General features: G+C 41.2%; 1 protein-coding gene across 2 annotated transcripts in view; it reads left to right on the forward strand.

Annotated features, from left to right (window-relative positions):
* The window catches only part of LOC130207999 (RNA-binding motif, single-stranded-interacting protein 2-like), a 27,592-nt gene continuing 4,122 nt past the window's right edge, over positions 1 to 23,470 (forward strand). The window contains exons 1-13 of one of the 2 annotated variants that reach the window (XM_056436826.1): positions 1 to 2,737; positions 12,528 to 12,691; positions 16,346 to 16,404; positions 17,211 to 17,302; positions 20,251 to 20,408; positions 20,513 to 20,592; positions 20,719 to 20,828; positions 21,007 to 21,050; positions 21,244 to 21,337; positions 21,534 to 21,584; positions 21,866 to 21,976; positions 22,110 to 22,190; positions 23,225 to 23,306. In XM_056436826.1, coding sequence (XP_056292801.1) covers positions 2,666 to 2,737; positions 12,528 to 12,691; positions 16,346 to 16,404; positions 17,211 to 17,302; positions 20,251 to 20,408; positions 20,513 to 20,592; positions 20,719 to 20,828; positions 21,007 to 21,050; positions 21,244 to 21,337; positions 21,534 to 21,584; positions 21,866 to 21,976; positions 22,110 to 22,190; positions 23,225 to 23,299 — 1,191 coding nt within the window. In that variant the 5' untranslated portion in view covers positions 1 to 2,665 and the 3' untranslated portion in view covers positions 23,300 to 23,306. Of the gene's footprint in view, positions 2,738 to 12,524; positions 12,692 to 16,345; positions 16,405 to 17,210; positions 17,303 to 20,250; positions 20,409 to 20,512; positions 20,593 to 20,718; positions 20,829 to 21,006; positions 21,051 to 21,243; positions 21,338 to 21,533; positions 21,585 to 21,865; positions 21,977 to 22,109; positions 22,191 to 23,224; positions 23,307 to 23,470 lie in introns of both variants that reach the window. The other variant, XM_056436825.1, reaches the window with a different exon arrangement.

The following is a 23,470-nucleotide window of genomic DNA, read 5'->3' on the forward strand; positions in this document are numbered from 1 at the left end:
CAAATGATGTGAAGTATTATTGTTCTTTTGAGGACTTTTCACAGGAGTCATCAACCCTCTCCATTCTAAAATGCTTGTTTGGATCTTTATTGAGCTACAGGCATACCTAAGTTTTGAGGCTTGGCAAAGTCATCAAGCTCATTCGCTCATTTGAAAAACAGGCACATATATTCCAAGAGGAAGTTAAGACTGCCCACCAAACATATGATTCATGCTTCATCTTGCAGGGGTTTTGGCATACATCATGAAATTATGTTTAATGCTATTCATAGTGAGCAGTCCATGGCATTGATGTCATGACTTGTACGTTACATATTTCAGGCTACCCCGAGATAGCATAAATGCTTTGCGGTGTAATTAATACCCATAGCTTTTTAGTGTAATTACTGATCACTTAGAATACCTTTGCATTTTAGGCATCAGGTTTCAGCTGCCTTGGGAAACATCTCTCAGCCAATGGCTATTTATAATGCAGAAGAAGTAGATATGAAGCCAGACGAGGATGAGATGTGAAAGGTAACTTCAGGACACGGCACACTCCGATGGCAAATGTTTACATGTAGTACCGTTAGTGTGTGTGTTTGTGTATGTGTGTGTGTGTGTGTGTGTGTGTGTGTGTGTGCGTTTGCTGTTTAACAACTTTCGTCTGTGACCTTCAGAGAAAACTGCTGGACACATTTAGAGTGGGCACCAGATGTGCCGAACCAACTGCTTCACACAATGAGTCCAGTCCACATCACTGCGTCATGCAGATGTTTCTATTTTAGGTGGTCGGCTGACTACACCTCAAGAGCTTTCACTTCTCACTCAATATGTCTTGTGTGAAGCTGCTTTGCATTAGTGTGATGCTGCATAATTAATCACACAAATGTTAATGGAAGAAATAATGGGCTCCATGGTAGGAAGGCAACGGCATCACCAGCAGATGTGGGGCAGCACAAACCAAACTATATGATAAACTTTTGATTGTCAGTTGCTCCTGTGCATTATGTCCGATCAGGCGAAAATCCCAGAGAAAACTCCAAGTACTACAATAGAATTCTAGTTAGAAGCCCAGATTCATCAGTGTATTTACTTATGAATACTACACATAACAAGTATGTGATTAGATTGGTTTGGATAATAAAATACAGCTTTTTGAGTTTTTCAACAGATACAATGAAAATACAGGCTGTTTTAGTCCTGTTATTATTGTCATCCTGATTATGTAAACAACGTGTGTCATCCATTGCAGACAAGTTGACTATGACAACACAAACAAGAAGTGGCTCATATCTCTGCACACGCCCAAAATCGCTCAATATGTCTGGACCTCAATCCGCAACAATTGTCATTGTAAATGTACAAATGAGTGGATGACTGGAGTACAAGAGGCTGTGGTGAAGGAAAATCTTAATGATTTCATTGTTTCTATTGAATTGTTTGTTTGAGTCTGTTGGATAGGTCCGGGAGACTAATCTAATCGTATTCTGGTGGTGCTTTTTTCTCAATGACAATAATTACAGAAACATCCAGCTTACATTTCCCCCCTTTTTGCAGCAATATAGATTAAATATAGTTGAATATAGATTCAAATCCATAATTTTTTACAAATATTTTGTTGATTAAAAAAGATATGCATTAAAAAAATGTTGAATGTCCAGAATTATTTGTGATATAAACATTGGCTCATTGGCAAAGTTTGATTGTTCATAAATCTAATTTAGTTATTTTATGAAGCCATTGAATATAAAGCAGAGCATTGTTACTGATACATTCATATATGTAATGGATGTGCTCCAATAGAGACTGGCTTTGCTTTAATGAACTGTCTGAAAGTTCAAATATGTTTATCAGAGAATATACTTGTTTGAGCTTGGATTATATTGTTTGTGTTGGAAAGTTTAAAGAATGCATAGCAATCACTACACACCGAGGGAAGGTTACAAAAGCAAATAGAAGTACAGTGGCGAAACCAAAATGGGTTACCACTCTCTGGTTGGTTAAAAAGTGGAAGAGTTTACTATAGTATACTACGCATATAAGGAGTCCTACTGCTGTCATCAGCATTTTTAGCATTATAGACTGGCGCTGATTAAATATTTTTGAAGAGGAAGCATAAAATATATAGCACAAACAATATCGCGCTGACATTGTTTGACATGTTCCTTCATGAATGGCCTTACACTTTCTTGGAAATAAACTGCATGTTGGCTTACAATTAGGAGCTTTTTATTTTAAATCATGCATGAGCCCTGTGATAAATTGGTTTATTTATACAAAAAAGTAACGAGAAAAAATGATCTTTACATTGGCTATGGTATCTAAGTGAGGTCAAGGAGCCAATCCAGGACCCCCCACCTGAAAACATAGCAGCCATAACCTGGTTTTACAAGTGTTTTGGGTTTTACAAGTGTCACCGTTTGTTCAGTTCTTCTTTCATATTCTCCCCTGGCGAGAGAAATAACAGTGTGCGGCGAGTGAACCCCGCGCTAATCCCCTCTCTGTTGCGGTGTGGAGGACCCCCGAGACGAGCCCAGGGGCCAGCGGCGGGGCCCCTGTCCTGCCGCAGCAGCAGCACCACTCGCAGTCAGGCAGCGGGACTCCAGGCACTCACTTCCCCAGCTGCTGACGTCAGCTGGCAGCCTGGGCTGTGCTCGCCGCTCCGGACATAGCGCCGAGAAAAATGCTGCTCTCCGTACCGCCAAGGGCAGGAATCAACCCATACAACGGCTATAACAGCAGAAACAGCAAAAAGGTAAACGCTTTCGGGCTTTCACCCAATGTTCGACTTGTTCGCCATGGAGGGCAACGCGCCCGTGCCTGTCTTGGTAGGAAAGGGCTTGTGACAGTGAGCTGCAGTGTCCTTGAAAAGCGAAACGTACTGAATTTAACTTCAGACTTCGTGGAGTGGGACTACAGCGTCTGGAGCCGCCGGGCTCCGGGCTCTGGGCTCTGTGTAGGTGGGACATTACGCAGCGCGCGGTCCTGTCCTGTCATGTTTGTTTTATTTGGTAATATTTGTGCGTGTGTAGTACAGTGGAGGATGTCGATGCCGCTCTGCTCACTCATTTGGAAAAAAAGTCAATGGTGGAGAGCAACTTTTATGGGTAACTGTACGTGTCGGGATAGCGCGTCTGTGCCAGGATGTGTTTGTGGAAGTGGGGGTAGGGTGAGCGGTGGGCTGAGGGCAACATGATGAACTATGCCTCTTCCTCTTGACACTTATATATAATATAAATACTGTTAAATCAGCCTCTTCATTGTCTCCGCTGCTGCGTAAGTTTGCAATTTTTTCTTTTCTTTTTTCCCTCTCGTTTCCCATCTGTAAACGGAATATGCCCCACCCCTTGAAAAATCCCACCAGACCCATTGTGACTACATTCCCAGAATTGCATTCAATGTTGACATTGTCACTTTCGTAACCAATATGTGAGGGAAGGATAATCTGAACCAGATATGATGTAGGCTTACAACATAAGGAAAACAAATGAAAGACCTATTCCAATTAGCTACATGGTAAAGCTGAATTTTCTGCATTTCAAAAATGCTTCATAATCCTTCTTCCTGATGGGCGTATCTCGTGTCTTCTCTCTATGACCACAATGGCTTAGAAGTGATGATAAAAGCTCTTTGATTATGCATGGTGGCATTATGTTGTGATTGCACATCCTCTGGATTCACAGTCGCCCCTCCTGTCCTTCTGCTCGGCTGCTTTTCTCAATCTCGGAGGCTGTGAGCTCCTCAACTCTAAATGGCATTTGGAAATTGTATATTGACATATTGTCTTTCAGTGATCTTGGGCACCGCCTGGCAGCTCATCCCTCCCGGTTCTGTCAACACTCTTGCCAGTCTGGGTTTGAATTGTTTGTTCTAACCTCACTTCCACACATACACAATTTGCATTTTTATGGAATATACATTCATGTGCAGTTCTTTACTTGAGCTGTTACTCGGTTGGACCTCATTAGATTTCTATGAGGAGACAGGCAAACCCTTCCCTAAACTGAGTCATCTTGTAAGTACTTGCGGTTTCATTCTTTTAAATTGGCCTCTGTTGTTTCTGACTATATGTATTAAAAATGTATAATATAGATAAAAAGTCCATTGTCCAGGTAACCATTCAATATAGACCGTGTCTTAGACTAGTGTTCAATGAGCTGTCCTCATTCGAAGCATCAACGCCTCTCCCTTTGTCATCTCAGTGCTATAGCTGCAAAGTTTAGTCGATTAGTCTAAACTGACAAAAATACCACCAAATGTGAGTTTTCCAGGAACCAGTGATAGCATGCCATTTGAGCAGACTAATTAAAAAAATATAAATTATAAACTAAAATATATAAAATATGATAGACTTCATTGATTCTATGATAAAAAAGTCACGTAATACGATAAGAACAAGAACTGATGGATGAATAAGTAACTTTAAAAAAATGATGTATAATAATGATGTATGTACAGAGGTATATGGATAGAGGGTGATGTATGATATAAACACTTTAAAGCCCTTTGAAGTAAATGTGTGAATTTGGGCTGTATACCAAAAATACTTGATCTGACGATCTTATGAACATGCTCTAAAAATGAAGCATGAAAAAAGGCACTAAATAACGAATGTAAAAGGAAGTCGGGGCTGCTCCAGTGGTACTTCTCTATATTGTGGAGGGAAAGTTCACAGCGAGGTCAAGTTCCTGTGTTGTGATTCCTAACATTTCCTCCTCCCACATCCACCTCCTCCCCATTATTTTTATCTCTTGCTCACTATCTGCCATACCTGAGCTGCAGGAGTACGCAAAATCCAAAGCTGATCACAAAATAAACACGCCGATAGGTTGCTCTTTGTGTGCAAACCGTGATTACCGAGGCGTTTGGTTTCTGTCGTGCTTAAAGCCATCTGCTCCTCCCCTGACTCGGCGCCTCATTTCCACCCTCAAATAAATAGAATTAATGTCCTCAAATCAAATTTGGTCGGTTTCCGTGTAAAGCTTCCTAGTTGGTAAAATAACAGGAGGCTCGTTGCTTCTCAGGGTATCACACGTCTAACTCAGGGGCTGTTTTTTGCATGCATATATAAATGAGGTAATATGCATATTTAGAGCCAAATGTGCCGCCTTTCCAGTAAATAAGCCTCCAACAGTTCAATTCAGGCTATATTGAGATTATTAGCCTCCTCAGAGATTTGGTGGTAACTGAAGCACATTTATAAAGGGTGTCACGCACAGACCTTCAAGAAGGAATGGCAGCAGTGAATGGTACGTTTTTCTTTCGACCTCTGCTTCGAATCATGCCATCTTCTTTTACAGTCTGAATGTGTGCGTTTGAAAACACCCACAACACTGACAGACCGGGTATTATATCCCAACTACGGTGTGTCACGTTTAAATTCGCCTGAAGTTTTGATGAATTCCTTCTTTTCTTTTTCTCTTGACTTGGAATAATCCTCTCAGTAATTTCAGAAAAGGCACAAAGGTTAAAGTTAGTCCAGATAAGGGATGCATGCAAAATTGATTCATATAATAATAAATAGCAGACACTTTTTAAAATTTGATCTGCAAAACTAGACAGTTTGTGTTTAGCTTACCTACTTTGGTGACTCTATTCATGCATGTCAGATTTAAACTGTCCAATCACTACAGTTTATTTGGAGCTTAGAGAGATTCATTACTCTGCTCTCAACTCTGGGGCCCAGAGCATTTTAACTTCACAAGCAACTTACAATTAAATTGCATTTATAAATAACTTCTTTCCTTTTATTCCTTTCATTGGGTTAACTTAAATTTATATTTAGCTTAGAGAATTTAGACCCTATTGAATCATATTTCATTGTGATGAACAGTGATGTAGAATTGAAGTGAATGCTTGGGTCTGTTTAGTTCCTGTGTGATTAAAAAAAAATCAAATTCACTTCCATTTTATCTTGGAACACAGGTTAAGGAATTTAAATGAACCCGAATGAGTCTTGGCTACATCCCCTGCATTAGTTGACACTTCCCTGTTGTTGAATTCCTATGTCTCAATAACTTGAGAGTTGGCTGCTTAACAACAATCTTTTTTCATGAAAGAATTCACCAATTTCAGATCTTTTCAATAATGACAGTGTTTGCTAGTTGTACCTCATAGATTAATTTAATTTTCTTACAGGATCATGCTTATGTAAGAATTATTATCAGCCACTCAAAATATCTCAAAAGTCATCAGTCATGCCAAGTGTAAGATGGCATGTATGTCTTCGATCGCAGCAATAAAGGGATGAATCCTGAAGGCATCATCAATCAAAACTAATTAACATTAAATCAAATGACGCATGTACATTTTCCTTGCTCTGAAAAAAACTTTCGACACTTTTAGGTTCTACAGTTCGCACATTTCTAGCTTGGTTGAGTCTCACAGCTCTTACAGCATCCGCAGGCAGCTGTTTGCATCAAACAGTAGAGCGACTGCCAGCAGTAACATCAAGTACAAATAACATGCGACCCTACAAGTTAATCCCCTAAAATTACCGTTACAGTTGGGTCAATATCGTTAAATCTTAAGGAAATGTTGGTCGATAAGTAACAAGAAGATGTCCAAGGTCATTTAGAAACAGTGTCTCCACCATAGAGCATAGATAAGATGATTTTAGGCTTTAATAAGTCCAATTCAGGATGTATATCAATAATAAATAAATAAAAACAATTAAGGGATCGTACCAACATCGTTTGAAAAACAAACAAATAATATCCTTAATATGCTTGTTAGATATGTTTTGAACCCTCGATACATATTATACATTGGAGGCAATGTCAACTAAAAAAATCCAGTATTGGTCGGGCTGAAATAACAAGATAATATTTCTTGAGTCACATTTTTCTATTTACCAAAGATAAATGCTTTGTATAAAAGGCACTGAACTCATAAATGAATGCTTGTAACGACTCCCAACAGGAAATACAAAACATACACAAGTTGCTGTCTACAGGGCTTCTTTTTTCATTTGTGTGTATTAAACCAGCTGTTCTGCTGCAGTGACTCTGTCCTCAGTGAACTCTCCTGAACAGTCACCTTTGTCTTCTGGCCCTCCGCCAGTTATATGCTTATCTATCTCTTTGTTTACTGTGTTGGATGTTTCGGAATGGTCCTCAACTTCAATGCCAGCCACCTACACTGGCCAAGGTGAACAGGTAGAGAGAGTCGGAGTACTTGACAGCTGTCAGGAATCTGATTCCAAGTACCGCAGTGATGCCAGACACTCAGTGCGCATCACATTTTGTTAGAACTCTAGCTGAGCTGAGGGACAGTGTTTGTAGGTATCTGTTTCTGAGCTGCCCGGCTTTGGCCATCTGACCCAGCTTGAAAGCCGGGTAACGCATGTACATTTGCACTGTGCATGTGCATCAACGTGTGATCAACAGCATTAAGAGACAGTTTGAGGATTAAAAAGTGGCTATGAAAAGACAAAAGGAAGGGGAGTGTTAGAGACAGAAAGGAAGGAGAGGATTCAGGAACGAGCCTGGGCGTGAGTTTGGTGTCCCTGTCACCTGGTTGGAATGCAGAACTCCTCATTCAGATGGCTGCGTGATAAGATCAGGAGCTGATACAGAGGATTTCCTGCCTACTGCCAGCCTGCAGTTTAGCACTTTCCTAGAAACACAGTCCTCACCTAACCTCGAATAATGTGAAACGTCTATTTTTTATTTTTGTGATGGCTATCTAATTATATGTTAATATAGTAGTTTAAATACGTTTCTCTCCGTCTAATTTTTTTAAATCAGCATGGCAAACAGCAAAGGATGTGGATTTAGAATCGAATAGCTTTTTCCAAAATGTTATTTTATGCTTCAGAAGTAAAGATTTTAAGCATCAAACTATTTTTCCAATGACCCATTGGAGCTGGTGCAAAGCAGCAGGCGTAACTCTATACAAGCCGGAAGCTGCGCCCTCATTCAGCCGGGCTATAAATCTGTGCATTAGCATGTCAGCTGGTCAGACGACCATGGCTCTTTCCTGCCTGAGGGCAAGACAGGCAGCCAGGACATGGGAAGGCAAGCAGACCCCCAACAGCCAGGAAATCAATGGAATTCTGTGGGTCAAACTGGGGTCGACTGGAGAAGCCCCCACAGGGAGAGATGGAGATAAAAACCGAGGTGGAGTGAGACTCAAAAGAGGGCTGGACATCTAAACAGATTTGTGCAGAGATACACTAGCAGGTGTTCAAAGTGGTCATATGACTGAATTACTATTGATAGTTTAATTTAACTTTGAACACAAAATAAAAACACATTTTGTATGTATTGAGAGATTTTTTTTAAACACGATGTACCTGGCAGCTTCAGATCATTGATGTACGTTTACATCAAGGTAGAGGAAATGGTTTTATTTATAGAAGTGTTCCTGATTTTTATCTTAAGTTTGGTCCTAAATATATCATATCTTTTGTTATGAAGTTGGAGCGGTTCAGCAACAGCAAAAGAAGAACATTAATAATCCATCAAAACCCATATATTGTCTCTTGATGTTCAGGTTTCAAATGGGTCAATAGTCGGACATTCCTGGTTGTAGTAGTTTGACTATCTATTATTATTAGATAGTCTGTATCAGTTTTCATTAGAATATAGAATTAATGTAAAAAATGTTTGATTTATTCTTACTTTTACCTTAATAAAGTTGGCCAAAACTGATTTCTGAGGTCAGAGAATGTCTGATTAATCCTACAAATCTGGTAAATAGGCTCAAAAGATTAGTGCTTACATCATTGGTGGTTTATTAAATCAGTCAATAAGTAAATTATTAAGCAAAGATGCCAAACTTTTACTGTTTCTATTTTCTCAAAAGTGAAGATTAGCTTCTCTGTGGTTTATGTCATTGTACAATGTAATATCTTTTTTATTTTGGACTGTTGGTCAGACCAAACTATCAATTTGAAGACATCACTTCGGCCAATCATAATTTCATAGAGGTGGGAACTTTGTTTATTGTAGTCCAAGATACTTGATTTATTTGTTCATAAGATCTTGTTGCTCTCTCAGCAACTACTGATAAAATAAAATAAAATAAAGAATTTGGTGTTTCAGCTCGGTCTTTCACGGGACACATGCAAGTCAAATGCACAAGTACACTGAAGTAGCCTGACATGTAATAACAAACAGCAGGGTTTCACTTTTGTTTTCTTGGTTAGTTCAGTTTGGGATTAAAGTTAAAGTTTAGATATCAATCTAGCATTCTACAGCAGTAGGCTAAAGTGTTTATGCGTGAATGTGTTTTGCTTGGTTTGTGTTTGTGTGTGGTTTCAAACTGGTGATTTGGGTTTATGTTGCAATGGTGTGCTCCTGGTACAGTCTGGAGCTTGATTGGGACTTGGCACTGGTAAAAAGTGTGTGAAAGAGATTGCAGTTCTCTGTTGACTGCTCTTTCATTCACAAATTAGCTTCCTCCAAAAATCATCATGTCATAAGATAGATAAACTCTTATGGGCAGGCGTGTGCAACGTTTGTATGTTTTTTTTCCGGCCCTGAAAATGTTCCATGTCCCCATTCCTCATACTCGTCTAACTCAGTTAGCCGGATCATTTTCAGGAAAAGATTACATAAATCAGCCTTTTCGGTTCCACAAAGCACGTTTGGCAAAATCACCATAGCAACACATCCAAAATCTTGTACCTGCTCCAGCGCAGGTTAACTTAAGTTAGCTGGATAAGCTTGCAGCTCCCTTCCTCACAGATCCTCTTGATGAAGGAGTGACATTAGTTAGATTAGCGTTTCATAGGGAGAGAGTTCTTTGATATCGCCAAGATCCGTTATCACGCCATCATGACTTCCTATACAAGTGCTATCGATTCTGCCCTCAAGGAATCATTTAGACCTTCTCGAGCCATCAAATCTTCCTCTGGCCCAAACATTGCAGATTTTGTCAATCAAAAAGGCTTTCACAGCATTAATGTGCAGGTACTTATGACATAATTTCCCTCAAATTACATTATTAAAAAAAGAATCATATGTCTTTGACAATAGGGGTCATGGACCTTGCAATTGTCTGATGTAGACTTATCACCCACTGTACAATACCCATGTACTGTACAATACCATGCAAAGTAAAGGCACAGATGCAAATGGATGCGAATGAAGTGGATGTTCATTCAGTGATCCAGACGAAGTCGGTGAAAGTCACCGAGCTGTGTGATCCTACGGGTGATGTTGTGAACCCAAACGCGAAGGCGTTTGATGTTCTGACGTTTATGGGATTTCCACAACAAGTATGAAGCAGGAATAGTTTTTATTTCTTAGATAAGCCACGCCCCCCTCCAGCGGGAATGAAGCGAATGAATAAACCACAAATAGTCTGGCGAGTAAACTCACGCGAGTAAAGCGTTGTGAATATTCGTGTAAATACAGCATTACGCATTTAACTTGTCTGCGATATGTTGCCATGCTTTTTGTCTCGCTCTCCAAGCGTGGCGGTGTTAGATTTTGTCCTGAGTATGGTCTGGAATTCCTCATGTGCGTTCGTGATCATCGACTGCTCGTCAGCGGAGAAAAAAGAGGCTCTCCCTTTGAGTTTATTTGCCATTGTGCTGTTAGACAATCATGGATTCTGTGATTGGATTCTTCCCTCTTTTGAAGTAGGACGGGAACACGCAACTATCCTGAGTACTGAAGTCTGGTTCGAATTAACAAGATTGTTTGAGCACGGATCAGCCTTTGAGAAACCGAGATAATTAATTTAACCTGGCTAATAGGACTTATTTAAACCACGTACAAGGCCTTGTTTGACGTAGATGGTGCTTTATTTATCATTCAAATGTACAGGACAATTAACAAAATAGACGAAACAGTTTACTGTCAAAAAGATGTTGCTTATGCTATAGATTTCATCCGACCATCCAACCATGACCAATATATATAAATATATTCTATAATCTTTATAACCTTTCCTCATGGTGGACGTGTGTACACATCCCTGGATCCCTGGAGTGAAAGATATGAAAGGAAAGAGCACTATTTCACGAAGCAGGTCGTGTCTCCATCTTACCGAACACAAACAAACACATGAACATGTTCTGGTTTCTTCAGCAGCAGAGGAAGAGGGGATTATCTTGAGAGGAATGAGCCTCTTGTTGGAGGTCAGAGGGCCTGTGTGAGAGGGACGACATGCTTTAGAGATGGCGTCTAATTAGCGTGATTGGTTGATGTTGCTGGTGGTCCTGGTGTGACTTTGACTTCCTGCTGGGCTTTTCCTAAACACCACCAGTCTGCTCAGTGACCCTCTACTCTCCCCTAAAATGAACCCATTGTCCTCTTCTTTCCTCCACCCAATCACTCTCTCAAATGAGACGTTTCATCCTCACTGCTACACGGTTATATTGTTATTGTTATATTGTTATTCCTTCATATGCAACACTGAATGAAAACATGTGGCTGTTAGATTAATTTGATGTCAATATCTCGCAGCAAACAGACATTTGCCATTTCTGGCAAGCCTGATCTGAAGTGTTGGGAATACAGCCAATAGATCTAATACTGGAAAGATATATTTTCATTTATTCCATTAAAATAATATTCCCATGCATGGTTACACAACCTTTTCTTTGATTTTTTATAAAGAGAGCCCCAATCCCCTAGTGAGAGGAGATTGTTGCACAACAGCCTTTCATGTTCCAAATGGTGAGTCATCGATTAGTTGACTGCTGTAGTTTACTCCAAGTATTCACCGGTGCTAAGTCCTTGTTGATTTATAGAATGAAACAACCTGAAATTAAAGATGAGAAGAAGGTTCTGTAGTAGTTGACGCTCATATCAGATCATGACAGATGGTCGCAACATGAGCGTGTGACTATGTATAGGCATATAGTAACAAAGTCCTGGTGTGCTTTTGTCACACATCTCTTTGAATTTCTCTTTGTTTGGATCAATGGACTTTGTATGTTATGTGGACTGAACTGACCCATGTTTTTATGTCGTGCTGCTCGTGATCTTGTTCGCTGCGGATACTGTTTGAGAGGGAAATGTCAGTTTAAGACGATTGAAATTCAAGCTTGATCAAATTAATTTCTAAATACTTGCTTTTATATGTAAAAGTAATAAAATAAGAAAAGTAGCTGAAGTAGAAAACGTGTTCACATCAAGTCTCTATATTTAATTCTGCATCATCAAACTGACTAAATGTTAGTTTTACATCTTTAGAGCTTTGGTTTTGATTTTCACCACATGGATATTTTGTGGTTCCTAATATAAAATAGTAGTTGCTCAACACGGAGAAAGCATAAGAGGCCTCTTTACCCTATAAGGAGTAGGTAGCCAAGAGGCCCCACATTCCCCTCAGAAAGCGCGATTGGTGAATGTTCACATGAGGGCTGTGTGATATTATTTGTCACAACTCCCACAAAATCTTTTATTCTCGTGCAGGACTACTTTCTATGTCTCAAAATGTCAAAACAGTCCCTTTGAATTCTCACGCATTTCCAATGCTGTGCTCGTCCAAATGTTGGTGTGAAATAATTTCAGGTATTTTCACAATGACTTATTTTGTGTATTCATACACAGTCAACTAATTCAGCTTCTTTCTTATTGCAGCAGACCTATGTGTCCTCTGGCCACCAGATGGCTCCCCCAAGTCCCAACAACAACAATAGCAGCAGCAGCAGCAGTGGGGGAGGGGAACAGCTGAGTAAAACTAACCTGTACATCCGCGGCCTTCATCCTGGGACCACGGACCAAGACCTGGTCAAGCTCTGCCAACCGTGAGTTATTTTAAATACAATGAATGAATTCGGAAAGAATATAATGTCACGTAGACATGTTTTATTATGCGGATTGAGCCTTAAGAATTCCACATCAAGAGTTACTCTCATGACTGCCCTTAAAGATAGAGCCACGAGACAATTATCATAACATCAAGACAAACCTCTTTGTGCTGGAAGATAGTACCTCCAAGTCTGAGGCCATGGTTTCTGACTGAAAATGGTGGATTGCTCCCTCTGATTTAGGAGGTAGACATGAGTCTACCAAGCTCAACGTTAACGTCACCAAGCTCAACATTAACTTCAAACAATGAAACAATAATGTCCCAAAGTGCAACGTTAACGTCACCAACCGCAACCTCATGCAGCGCAACGTCCCCAAGTGCAATGTTAATGTTACGCAGGGCAACGTCACCAAGTGTAACGTTAACATCACGCAGGGCAACGTCCCACAGTGCATTGTACACGCTGCAGGTTGAGCCACAAAGGTATTGGCCCTACTGTAAATTAGTATGCGTTATTATTATCATAAACGGAATAAGTTTTCTTTAGTAATCTTTGACGCTAAGTTGTAGAAAGATTTGTGTAGAAACGAATAACAGCCACAGCCTGGAGCATTCTCTTCATCTGTTGGACACATGAAATTAAATTGTACATCGGACATAATTTGATGTTCAGAAAAAAGAAGTCGTGGTTTCTAAATAAGGATGCTGAATTGCCACAACTGAAGTCAGTTTGATTCAATCTTAACAGTCCTAGGAAGCACTAGAAATTGACAGCAAAATGGTAGAGCCTGAGAGGGAATTAGAGGAAAGAGTTTGAACACAGAGAGTCGGGGGAAAGAGGGAAGGGGCCAGAGAAGGGTACGGCATGTTGCCTCTTCATGTCCTGATATAACCTTTCAGGCTGAATTGGCTCCACAGCAATGACCTAAGACGTGCATGCGATACACACACCCGCACACGCACGCGCACACACACACACACACACACACATGCTCACACATATCCGCATACACTGATAAAACCCAGCAATATTGCAAACAAACTGATTTTGCCGGCTGCAGGTCAGGGCTATGCTGTATGTCACAGAAGAGATTTGTGAACTTTAGCCGTACATCCGTCATTTCCACAGGTCATTAACAGTAAAACACGCCTCCCTGAACGAGCACTGGCCATAGCTAACAGTCCCTCTCTGAGATTGTTTGTGTCATTCTCCAGTTTAGCGACTCTGACCCAACATACGGAGGAAGCCTTAGAAACATCGAATCCCAAGTGCAATTGTACATAGCTCGCATCTGATAATCATGTTAATATTTAACTGCACACAAACATAATCAAAGCTGGATCAATCAAAGAATATGTGAACTCGTCGGTTGGTATGTGAACCTCAGGGATTTGAGAGTAAAAGCAGGGGACTGACAGAGAAGTCATTGTGGGGTTGAGAGAGCAGATGAGAGAGGACAGAGACTTTAAGTGTGGGTGGGAGGGCTACCTCAGAGAAGAGAAGCATGACATGCTGGGAAAGAATGTCAGACAGCTGTCTCTGGGAAAGAGCTGTCTTTTAATTTTCTTAGGTAAGCGGAAGCTGCCATCAGACCTTTAAACTCTCCTAGTGGGTCTATTCGGTAAAACATGAAACACAGCTTCTGCTTTTCGTTCTCATTCTAATCAGTGAAACGGATCAACGGCTTCAGTGTTTTTCAATCTGGAGAAATGAGCTTAAAATGAGAAAAATCCACAGGCTAAACTTTTGATTTGATAGGACATTTTTATCCCTAACTTTGTTTTTCACTAAGATATATTTTCTTTAAAACCAATTATTTATATTTGGAATATCTATATTTGGAATATTTTTATTATGAATAAAGAAATTAGATATATTCTAAACATATTTTTAATGGCATTAACAGTTTATGTATGTGTATATCGTTTGTTTGTGCTCTTTCTAATCTGTTTTTCATCATTGCCTTGATTTGACATACAAATGTGTATAAATGGAGCAGAGCAAGACATGCAAAAAACGTCCCGTGGCCAAAATTTAAAAGGAGACGTTATGAGTGTATATGGCATGGATGTAACCACTCGGCCACCAAGGTGGTACCTTTTTTTTCTTTATTTCTTTATATTCTGCCATTTTCTCATCAAAGTACATTCACATGAGTGCGTTCTGAGGACTAATGTCAGTTGAATGAGATTATTCCTGAAATGCATAATGTATGCCCATGTTAGTGAAGAGATATGCATGATGATATGGTTAGTCTGTTTGAGCCCCAAACGTGAATATTATATTGCTTTGTTTTAACTACAAGACTGTTTTTTAACAATAAACTGTAGATCTTACATACATGTTTCTATATGTGTGCTCAAGAAGCTCAGAGATTTGACCAAAAGAAATGTAACATTTATGTTGGCCTTGAATTGGTTAGGTTTCATGAAGCTGTTTATATGGCAGTGGGAAACTATAAAAATAGCTTAGGGAAAGGTCATCTTGCTATGTGGCAGCAGATAATGAATTATTAATTAGTGTCTTTTTAATGTATCTGTCCTGATGGTAATGGGGAGCTGCAGGAATGAGTCCTAAAACATGCACATTAGTTTTGCACTTCTGCTTCTTTTGTATTTAAATCAATGTTGTTGTTTTTTGTCGGCGGTTAACGCAAGCTTAAGATATTTTAACTTTCTGTTCTACGATGTCTAATATCTCAGTTAATATCACGGTGCTAAATTCCAGGTTGACCTACAGCCAGTGTTTTGTTAAAGCTGATATCAAGATTGCTGTTTACATGTATATCTGCTACTGTTTTTCTTTCCTAAAAAGATGCATGGTCTGAATGTAGATGTACATTTTACCGACTTACATTTTAGCTGAAATAGACTTTGGTTTCTGTCGTGAGCGTCCAGTCAGGACTGAGTCATCTGGGCAAATGTACACTGGAACTAGGCGGGAGTGTAGGACCCAGTGGTGCGCTGCGATGTGAGGGTGGAAAAACAGAGAGAGGGAGCGGGATGTGGGGGGAAGGAAGGCGAGCGCATCAGGTTACAGTGTACATTCCGCCCAGACGCCATGTCGCCCAAACAGAGCAACTCACTGGCTAAATCCACCAGACAAGGGCAGGTCTATTATACTGTAGAGCTGACGCACCGACTCCTAACACTGCATTCTGTTAGTCTCCACTTCTTACATAGCACTTCTTTTGAGGTGATTTTCATATAGCATGAATGTTTAATGCTACTGCATTCATTCATGATTTAATTAAATTGTACGTGTGTGTGTGTGTGGGGGGTCTGTGTGTGTGTGTGTGTGTGTGTTAAAGACAGGCCCATAAAAAATATATTTTTGCCCTGGGGTGCTGTCCTACTGTCTGTCAAAAACAACGCCAGGGAGCAGGGATAGTGCATCATTCACCAACAAAGACAGAAGGGTGGAGGCAGACCCAGTTTTGAGTCACACTCAAAATCGCAATAGAAAGACACAATTGATTGCACAAAGGAGTATGTGTTCATGTTCACACCTGTAGTCAGTCAGGCTGAGGAAGCGTGGCTGGGTTGGCATGCAGATGTAGGTGCAGATTCCGCTTGTTGACCTACAGTCACCTCCGTCATTGACCCTGTTTTCTGACTGTTCCTTCGGTCTGTTTTCCTGTCACTGCAGATATGGCAAGATTGTGTCGACCAAGGCCATCTTGGATAAAACCACCAACAAATGTAAAGGTGGGTAGAACTGTCGTTGTAACTATTCTTTAATGTTTGACATCAAAACTGTTGACATTCCTTATCTCCCTCGTTTGGTCTGTATATTAAAAGAGTATTTCAATTTCTTTTTTTGATGTGTTAGTTGAGAAGATTTTTTTTTCCGCATATATAATGCACCTCGGAAGCTATAGCCCCAAAGGTTAGCTTAGTTCAGCTCTAAAACTGGAAACGGGGCCAAACAGCGAGCCTAGCTTTGTCTAAAGTTACAAAACTTCTGCCCAGCAGCACCTCAAAAGATCATACATTAATGTGATATTGCGTTTGTTTAATCCGTACAAAAATCTTTAGACAGGTAGCTGTTTACCCCATACTACCCGTTGTCTGGCTTTAGCGTCAAATTTATTAGAGATACATGCGAGTGGTATGGGGCACATTATTCTGAAACAAAACCACATCACAGCTATTTTTACCTTCGCATTGAAAATGCGGAAGGTTATGTTTTGATCGCTGTGTGTTTATTTATTTATTTATTTGTATGCGTGTTCCTCGCATAACTCAAAAAGTATTAAACCGAATCGCATGAAATTTGGTGGGATGATTGGTTATTATCCGGGGACCATTTGATTAGATGTTGGGATTGATCGGGTCAAAGGTCAAGGTCATGAAAAGGTAAAAATCTTCTTTTTACCATAGCACGGTCAATTTCTATCCAATTGGCATGCAACTAATGCCAAAATGTTCATAATTCAATGCCCAATCTTGTGATATGCGAAGGTATGCGCTCTACCCATTCTAGTTTTAATATGTTTTTGTCTGTTTTACAGGATATGGCTTTGTGGACTTTGACAGTCCAGGTGCAGCACAAAAAGCTGTCACAGCTTTGAAGTCCAGTGGTGTCCAGGCTCAGATGGCTAAAGTAAGAATTTCTCAACTCTATTATGCTTAATTTCCTCCCAAATTGATAAATCCCCATGAGGTTAAATTTGTCAGGCGCTTCTCATAATGGTATTGATTTCCTAAGAAGAACCACGTGCTAAACTATAAGCACCAAGAGTCATATTCCCTTTCTCCACAAGCACACCTTTCTGTCATTTAAAGGTTACATGCAGTAGCATTGGCAAGTGTCCTTGCTGGCAAGGGTGCAAGATGAACAATTTCTAGAGAGGAGTGTCTTTGGTGTGTGAACCTGTGCCAATAATCGACAGTTGATGGAAGGATAAGGTCTAGCTACATTTGTTCAAAGCAAAATGACTCCCCTTTTCAGTTTCTTTTATTTCACCTCTCTTGCTGCTTTGTTAATCCTTTACTGCCTTCTCCTTCATCCCTAATTTTGTCTCCTCTTTCTTCATCACCCTCCTCGCCACCTTCTCTCTCTTGTCCCCTCACCCCCTCGTCCTGTGTATGTTGCTAACCTGCTCCTGTTGTAACGCTTGTTCTGAGGTCTTTGTCCAAGTGTCTGCAGTCAAAGCAACTCTTGTCAGCCCATTAAGCTGATCCCTCTGGCTCTTAGGCTCCCCATTGAGGGAACCCAGGGGAGGGTGCCACTACACCCACTGTTAATGGGACAGGCACAATAGGCTGGCATTGTCCATCGTCTGGGCCTAGGCCTGGGGCTGACACCAGCACTTAATACACTCCACCACCAGAGTCCCGCCCCCCTCCCAGTGTCCTGCACCCAAACAGACCCACTGCAATGTAACACCAGGGTCTCCCTCAGCCCAGCCCTGGAAAATTGTAACGGATCTGCGCTGCCGGCTGACCTGAGCCAGTCCAGTGCAACCAAACCCGGAGTCTAAGTTCTCTGCACCTCCTCTGTAAGAGTGCCACACAATCCTGTGTATCTCAATACCCGACAAGTGAAACTGGAAACCAAGACTGGACTCACCAGACAACCTGGGCTCAGTCAGAGGTGTTAATAACCACTATAAAAACCTAAATATACACAGCTGCTGCAGAGTCACTGGGTCACATCAGGCCAGAAAGAAACAAGAATGAATCTAAAGTAATATTAAACTCTCAACTGCCTCTCAAGTTCCTCCTGTTTGCACCTTCACCATGGCTGCTGCAGAGTGTTGTTCACAAACAGAATCAGCCACACCTCGCACTTGCCGTCCTCAGAGTATGCTCAGTCCTCGAATGGGCCACCCCAGCCCTGAGGCTGCGGCCCCAGAGGACTGCACACAGAGTAGGAGAACCATTGAAGAGTTAAAAATAGATCCCTTCTTATTTCCCGGCACCTCCCTGTTCAAACTTGGACGTCAGTCCAACATACAAGCAGGACAATACACAGAGACACACCTCTGCAGATATGGCTCACCTAAGGCTGGGCATAGAGAAATAGCACTATGACGCTTCTGCAATTCCAAAGGACATGTGCCTGGGTTCGGTCCAACAGCAGTTTCATATCTCCAACAAGTGATATGAATATGAAGTGAAATATCATGTGCACTGGGTGAGTTGGAGGATAAATACAAGGATAAAAAGGGAGTGAGTTTTTCTTCTTCCATGCAGCCTTTAACCCCATTAGTCTCATCTGTCCCATGACCTACTGCACTGTGCCACTGTGTTACATAATGGACATATTGCCGCACCCAAAATGACGGCAATCGCATAAGATCTCTTTGCCAGGTGGCTCCCGGCTGAGAACAGAGGCTACTCATAAATGCAGTAAATCTTCCTTTGAGAAAGCTCTTTGACTTACGCATGCCAGTTAATCTCATGCACAAGTAACAAACTGGTTGGCAGAGCTATCTGATAGCAGTGAGTGTAAAGAAGAAGAGGAAATGATAGCAAATCAAATATATTTTGATGAAAGAAAAGAGCCTGTTAATCAGCAGGCTCTCATTTATTCTATTACTATCATCCTCCTATTTCATTACCCAAATTACTCAAGCTTCCCACTGCTTCCTATCTTGTCAGTTCCCTCCTGTACAAAATATTAGCCTTTTAAGCTCCTCATTTCTCCCACCCTCCCTCTGCTCCATTATCTTCCTTCACTCTCTGTTTCCCATCCCCTCTTTTTAGCCCAGCCTCTTTCCCCCGGTTGCCAGGCTCCTGTTGCTCTCTGAACTCCTAACTTCATGGCTGACTTCCTGTCTGCTTCTGCACAGTCACACAAGGTTTCAATTTCAAGCTAGTGCCACAAAAGAAGTCTCTAAATGATCTCTTTACTTGCTGCTATCCAGATCTCATAATTAGACAATATTCCTCCCAAATATCTGACTTCATCTTGTCAGACAAATTCATGTATGCATGTGTCAGTATATTTATGTGTCTGTATTTTCTAAAAAAGAGACACAGAGGCAATGACAAATGTGACAAACTATCCAAGGTTTCAGTTGATTGGTACTAATTGCTTAAAAACATTTGTATTTATTTATTTTGTCCCATTAAATTAAGCGTGACTTGCTGCTCGCTAATTATAAAGTATTAATGTACCAAGAGCGATGGCAGGTGCTGACATAAAGACAGGTCGCACTACTGCCTACACAGGATGTTATGCACATGGGAAAAGGTTTTAAAAGTGATAAAATGTCCTCATGGAAATGATTCAGCAAAGATGTTTGAAAGTGTTATGTTAAATTAGATATTACACCTTTCCTATTTAAAAGATTTGTGAAATGACTTTATTAACCACTTTAATTGAACTACTTTAGGCTCATATACTCCAGAAACACGGCAGAAAGCAGGGTTGTTTTAAATAAGAGTCGGTACTAATAAAGCAATGGTTTAAGATGTGTTTTGCATCAACAATTGGTATCGCAATGAAACTAAAACAATCTCAAACAACAAGATCTCTTCATGTACAGTAAGTCCAAAAACGATCTGCATGTGAACTGATTTTCATGTCCACTTCCTGTACAGCAACAAGAGCAAGACCCCACCAACCTCTACATCTCCAACCTGCCAGTGTCGATGGATGAACAAGAGCTGGAGAGCATGCTCAAGTCCTTTGGCCAGGTCATTTCTACACGCATCCTCCGGGATGCTAACGGGACGAGCCGCGGTGTGGGCTTCGCCAGGTCAGACATAATACACCCCCAATTCGTGCTGGAAATATAAAGTAGTCTGTGTCCAATCCTAACATAAACACAAGGATTCAATTTGACTTTTTGCTTTATTTCAGGATGGAATCCACTGAGAAGTGCGAGGCCATAATTCAGCATTTCAATGGCAAATTTATCAAGACTCCACCGGGAGTGCCTGGTGCGTGGAATGTCTGTTTGGTGTTAAAGGAACCCCATATTGCTGTTGTTGATGCCAGAGCTACGTGTTTCTGTCCCCGTTGTGACCATTGATCTCACTCCCTTGTTTGATCTGTTGCTTCCACAGTGCCCACAGAGCCCTTATTATGTAAGTTTGCAGATGGAGGTCAGAAGAAGAGGCAGAACCAGGGGAAATACCTCCACAATGGAAGGCCCTGGATTAGAGATGGAGATACGGTGAGATGGCCAATTTTAACTCATCATTCCTAAAGGAAACTTCCTGTGTTCGTATGTTACATTTCCTGTTGGAAATGAAAGCGACATCACTCTCGCTCCGTGCTTCAGGACTGTTTTAGCACAGACTGCCCCGGTGCATGACCTCACTGTTTCTGAATCCTGTGCATTGTTTTAACAGGGAGGAATGACGCTTGCGTATGACCACACAGCCTTACAAAATGGGTGAGTGGTATGCAGGGACTGACCGAAAACAGCCCCAACCCTCCAGTAAAACAAGAGTCGTATTCAAACTGTAGTGACGTGCTGCCCTCTGCTGGGCATTGAAGGAACACAGCATGCTGTTAATGCTGGAGGTTGTTGACACGGTGTGGCTATCTTCATATTTGCTTCTCGATTTTCTCCGTCTGTTCGGCAGCTTCTACTCCTCACCCTACAGTCTGGCTCCAAACCGAATGATCGCCCAGACTTCTCTCTCCCCCTACATGCATTCTCCTGTCTCGTCCTACCAGGTGGGGCACTTCATTTTGTTTGTAATTAAAATGCTGACTTTTAAAAACAGTTTTGATGGCAAGACTTCATTATGTAAGTTAACAGAAAGTACTCATACTATTTCGTGAGGTAGGCTCTCTCTTTGCAAACGTACATAATCTCTGATGGGACTGCGCAAGCAACAGCAACTTTGATAACAAGTTTCCTGATCTATAGGTACACAGCCCGTCCTGGATGCACCATCAGTCATACCTCATGCAGCCAGCTGTGAGTAAACTGCCTTCGCCACCATCTCCTCCCCTCGTACACCCAATTAGCCACTCCATGTTCCTTGGGTGGATGGGATAGGTATCCATGATGAGCAAATCATAAATCATAAAGCATGCAACACGCTGGGAGGTGGTCTGAATTGAATTCAAGCCAAATGTTGAGATGTTAACCATTCCCTATAGCCACACTGTAGTTTCTGTAGAATTCTAAACGCATTCCAGTAGTGATAGTGATTCAGACTCCGCGTCTCTCTTGTGTGTGTCTCTATGCATCCACAGGGTACTGTTCTTACCCCAACAATGGATCACACCATGTCCATTCAGCCCACGTCCATGATGGGACCTCTCGCCCAGCAGCTAAGCCACCTGTCCATGGGCAGCACGGGCACAGTCAGTACCACACACACACACACACACACACACACAAATGTCACTATAACTAACTGTCCTGAAATTCACGAGATCTATCAATTCATGTCAAATACTACAGATAATGTGTGTTTCCTCACTGCCTTCCCTTCAGTATATTCCGGCCAACACGACTATGCAGGGGACCTACATCCCCCAGTACACCCCAGTGCCTCCCTCCAGTGTCCCAGTAGAGGTATGAAGCTAACCTCAACCTCAGATGCTTCTATTCTATATTTCCATGAAGGGGATGAATCATATTTACTCTTATAGGGACGTGTTTACTAAAACTTGGCACATCTGTGTCCTTGATTGGACAGATTCTTGGACAGATTTTCTAAAAAGATCTGTTGTTGTTATTGTTGAATTGATTTACTTCTCACCATCCGTCTAATCCGCAGTCAGATTCAACTGTTATAATTCTTACGGGCACAAATACTTATAGTAGGTTTTCATTATCATTCTAGCAGACTTACATATTTTTTTTATTGGCTTTATTCCTTACTGTTATAGAAGCCGTAGATCCCAGAAAACAATGTTTCTTACTGCAAACATACAGTATTTAAATGGTACTTCAGCACCTGCTGTATTTTTTTGTTTTAAGAATGTCATTTTTCTTTAATTACGTTATGATAATTCATTACTTACATTTATCATTCAAAGAGAAGAGCCTCTGCCACCTGAGTGAGAGTCACAATCATTTCATTAAGACACTTGGCGCCGACTCCACAGTCTGTGTGCTCCCTGACCGAGTGCTCTGCAGGGGGGCGGCGGAGCTCATTTGTTGGAAGGTGGAGCGCTGTGATGGTGGTGGGACCCCACAGGATGAGCAAGACAGTGAATGAGAAAAAAAGGCCAGGTTTATGAATGGGAAGAGGCACGGGGTAACCATGACGTCTGACTGTGATTGGATGGATGAGATCAGGTGGGAGAGGAGAAGAAGGGGGGGACTAGAGTGATAGGTGTTACGGTAGAATTGGGTCAGTGTCATCAAAGGAAAATGTTCCGTATGTCTTTTAGTAAATGCGTCCTGCAGTATGCGATGGAGACCTGTCAAATCTGGATTTTGCACTTTGTGTTCATCCACTCAAAGTCATATAAGTCTTTGAAACGGTGGGAAAATACAGGCAGTCTTCTTCTTTGTAGCTTTGATAGAAATCTGATTAATTGGCAAATTATTATTAATCGTCAAGTTGTGTATATTTCTAAAGACCTGTCCTCTTTTTTTAGGAGAATGGTGCTCAACAGGTTGCTATGGAGACTCCCTCAGAACACACAAACTACTCGTACCAACACACCAAGTGAAGCTAAGGTAGGGCGGCAGGTTGCTCTGCTCTGTCCTGCTATTCACACAAATGTAGGCAGATGTTATTTAAGTGTCTATACCACAATACTATAGTCATTTTGTCAAGTCGTTTTGGTTCTGCTTCTTGTTCACCTTCTTGCAGAGGTTTTATTTGTCTGATGCCAGGCAGG

This window comes from Pseudoliparis swirei, chromosome 18, assembly GCF_029220125.1.
Source record: "Pseudoliparis swirei isolate HS2019 ecotype Mariana Trench chromosome 18, NWPU_hadal_v1, whole genome shotgun sequence".
Lineage (NCBI taxonomy): Eukaryota > Metazoa > Chordata > Actinopteri > Perciformes > Liparidae > Pseudoliparis > Pseudoliparis swirei.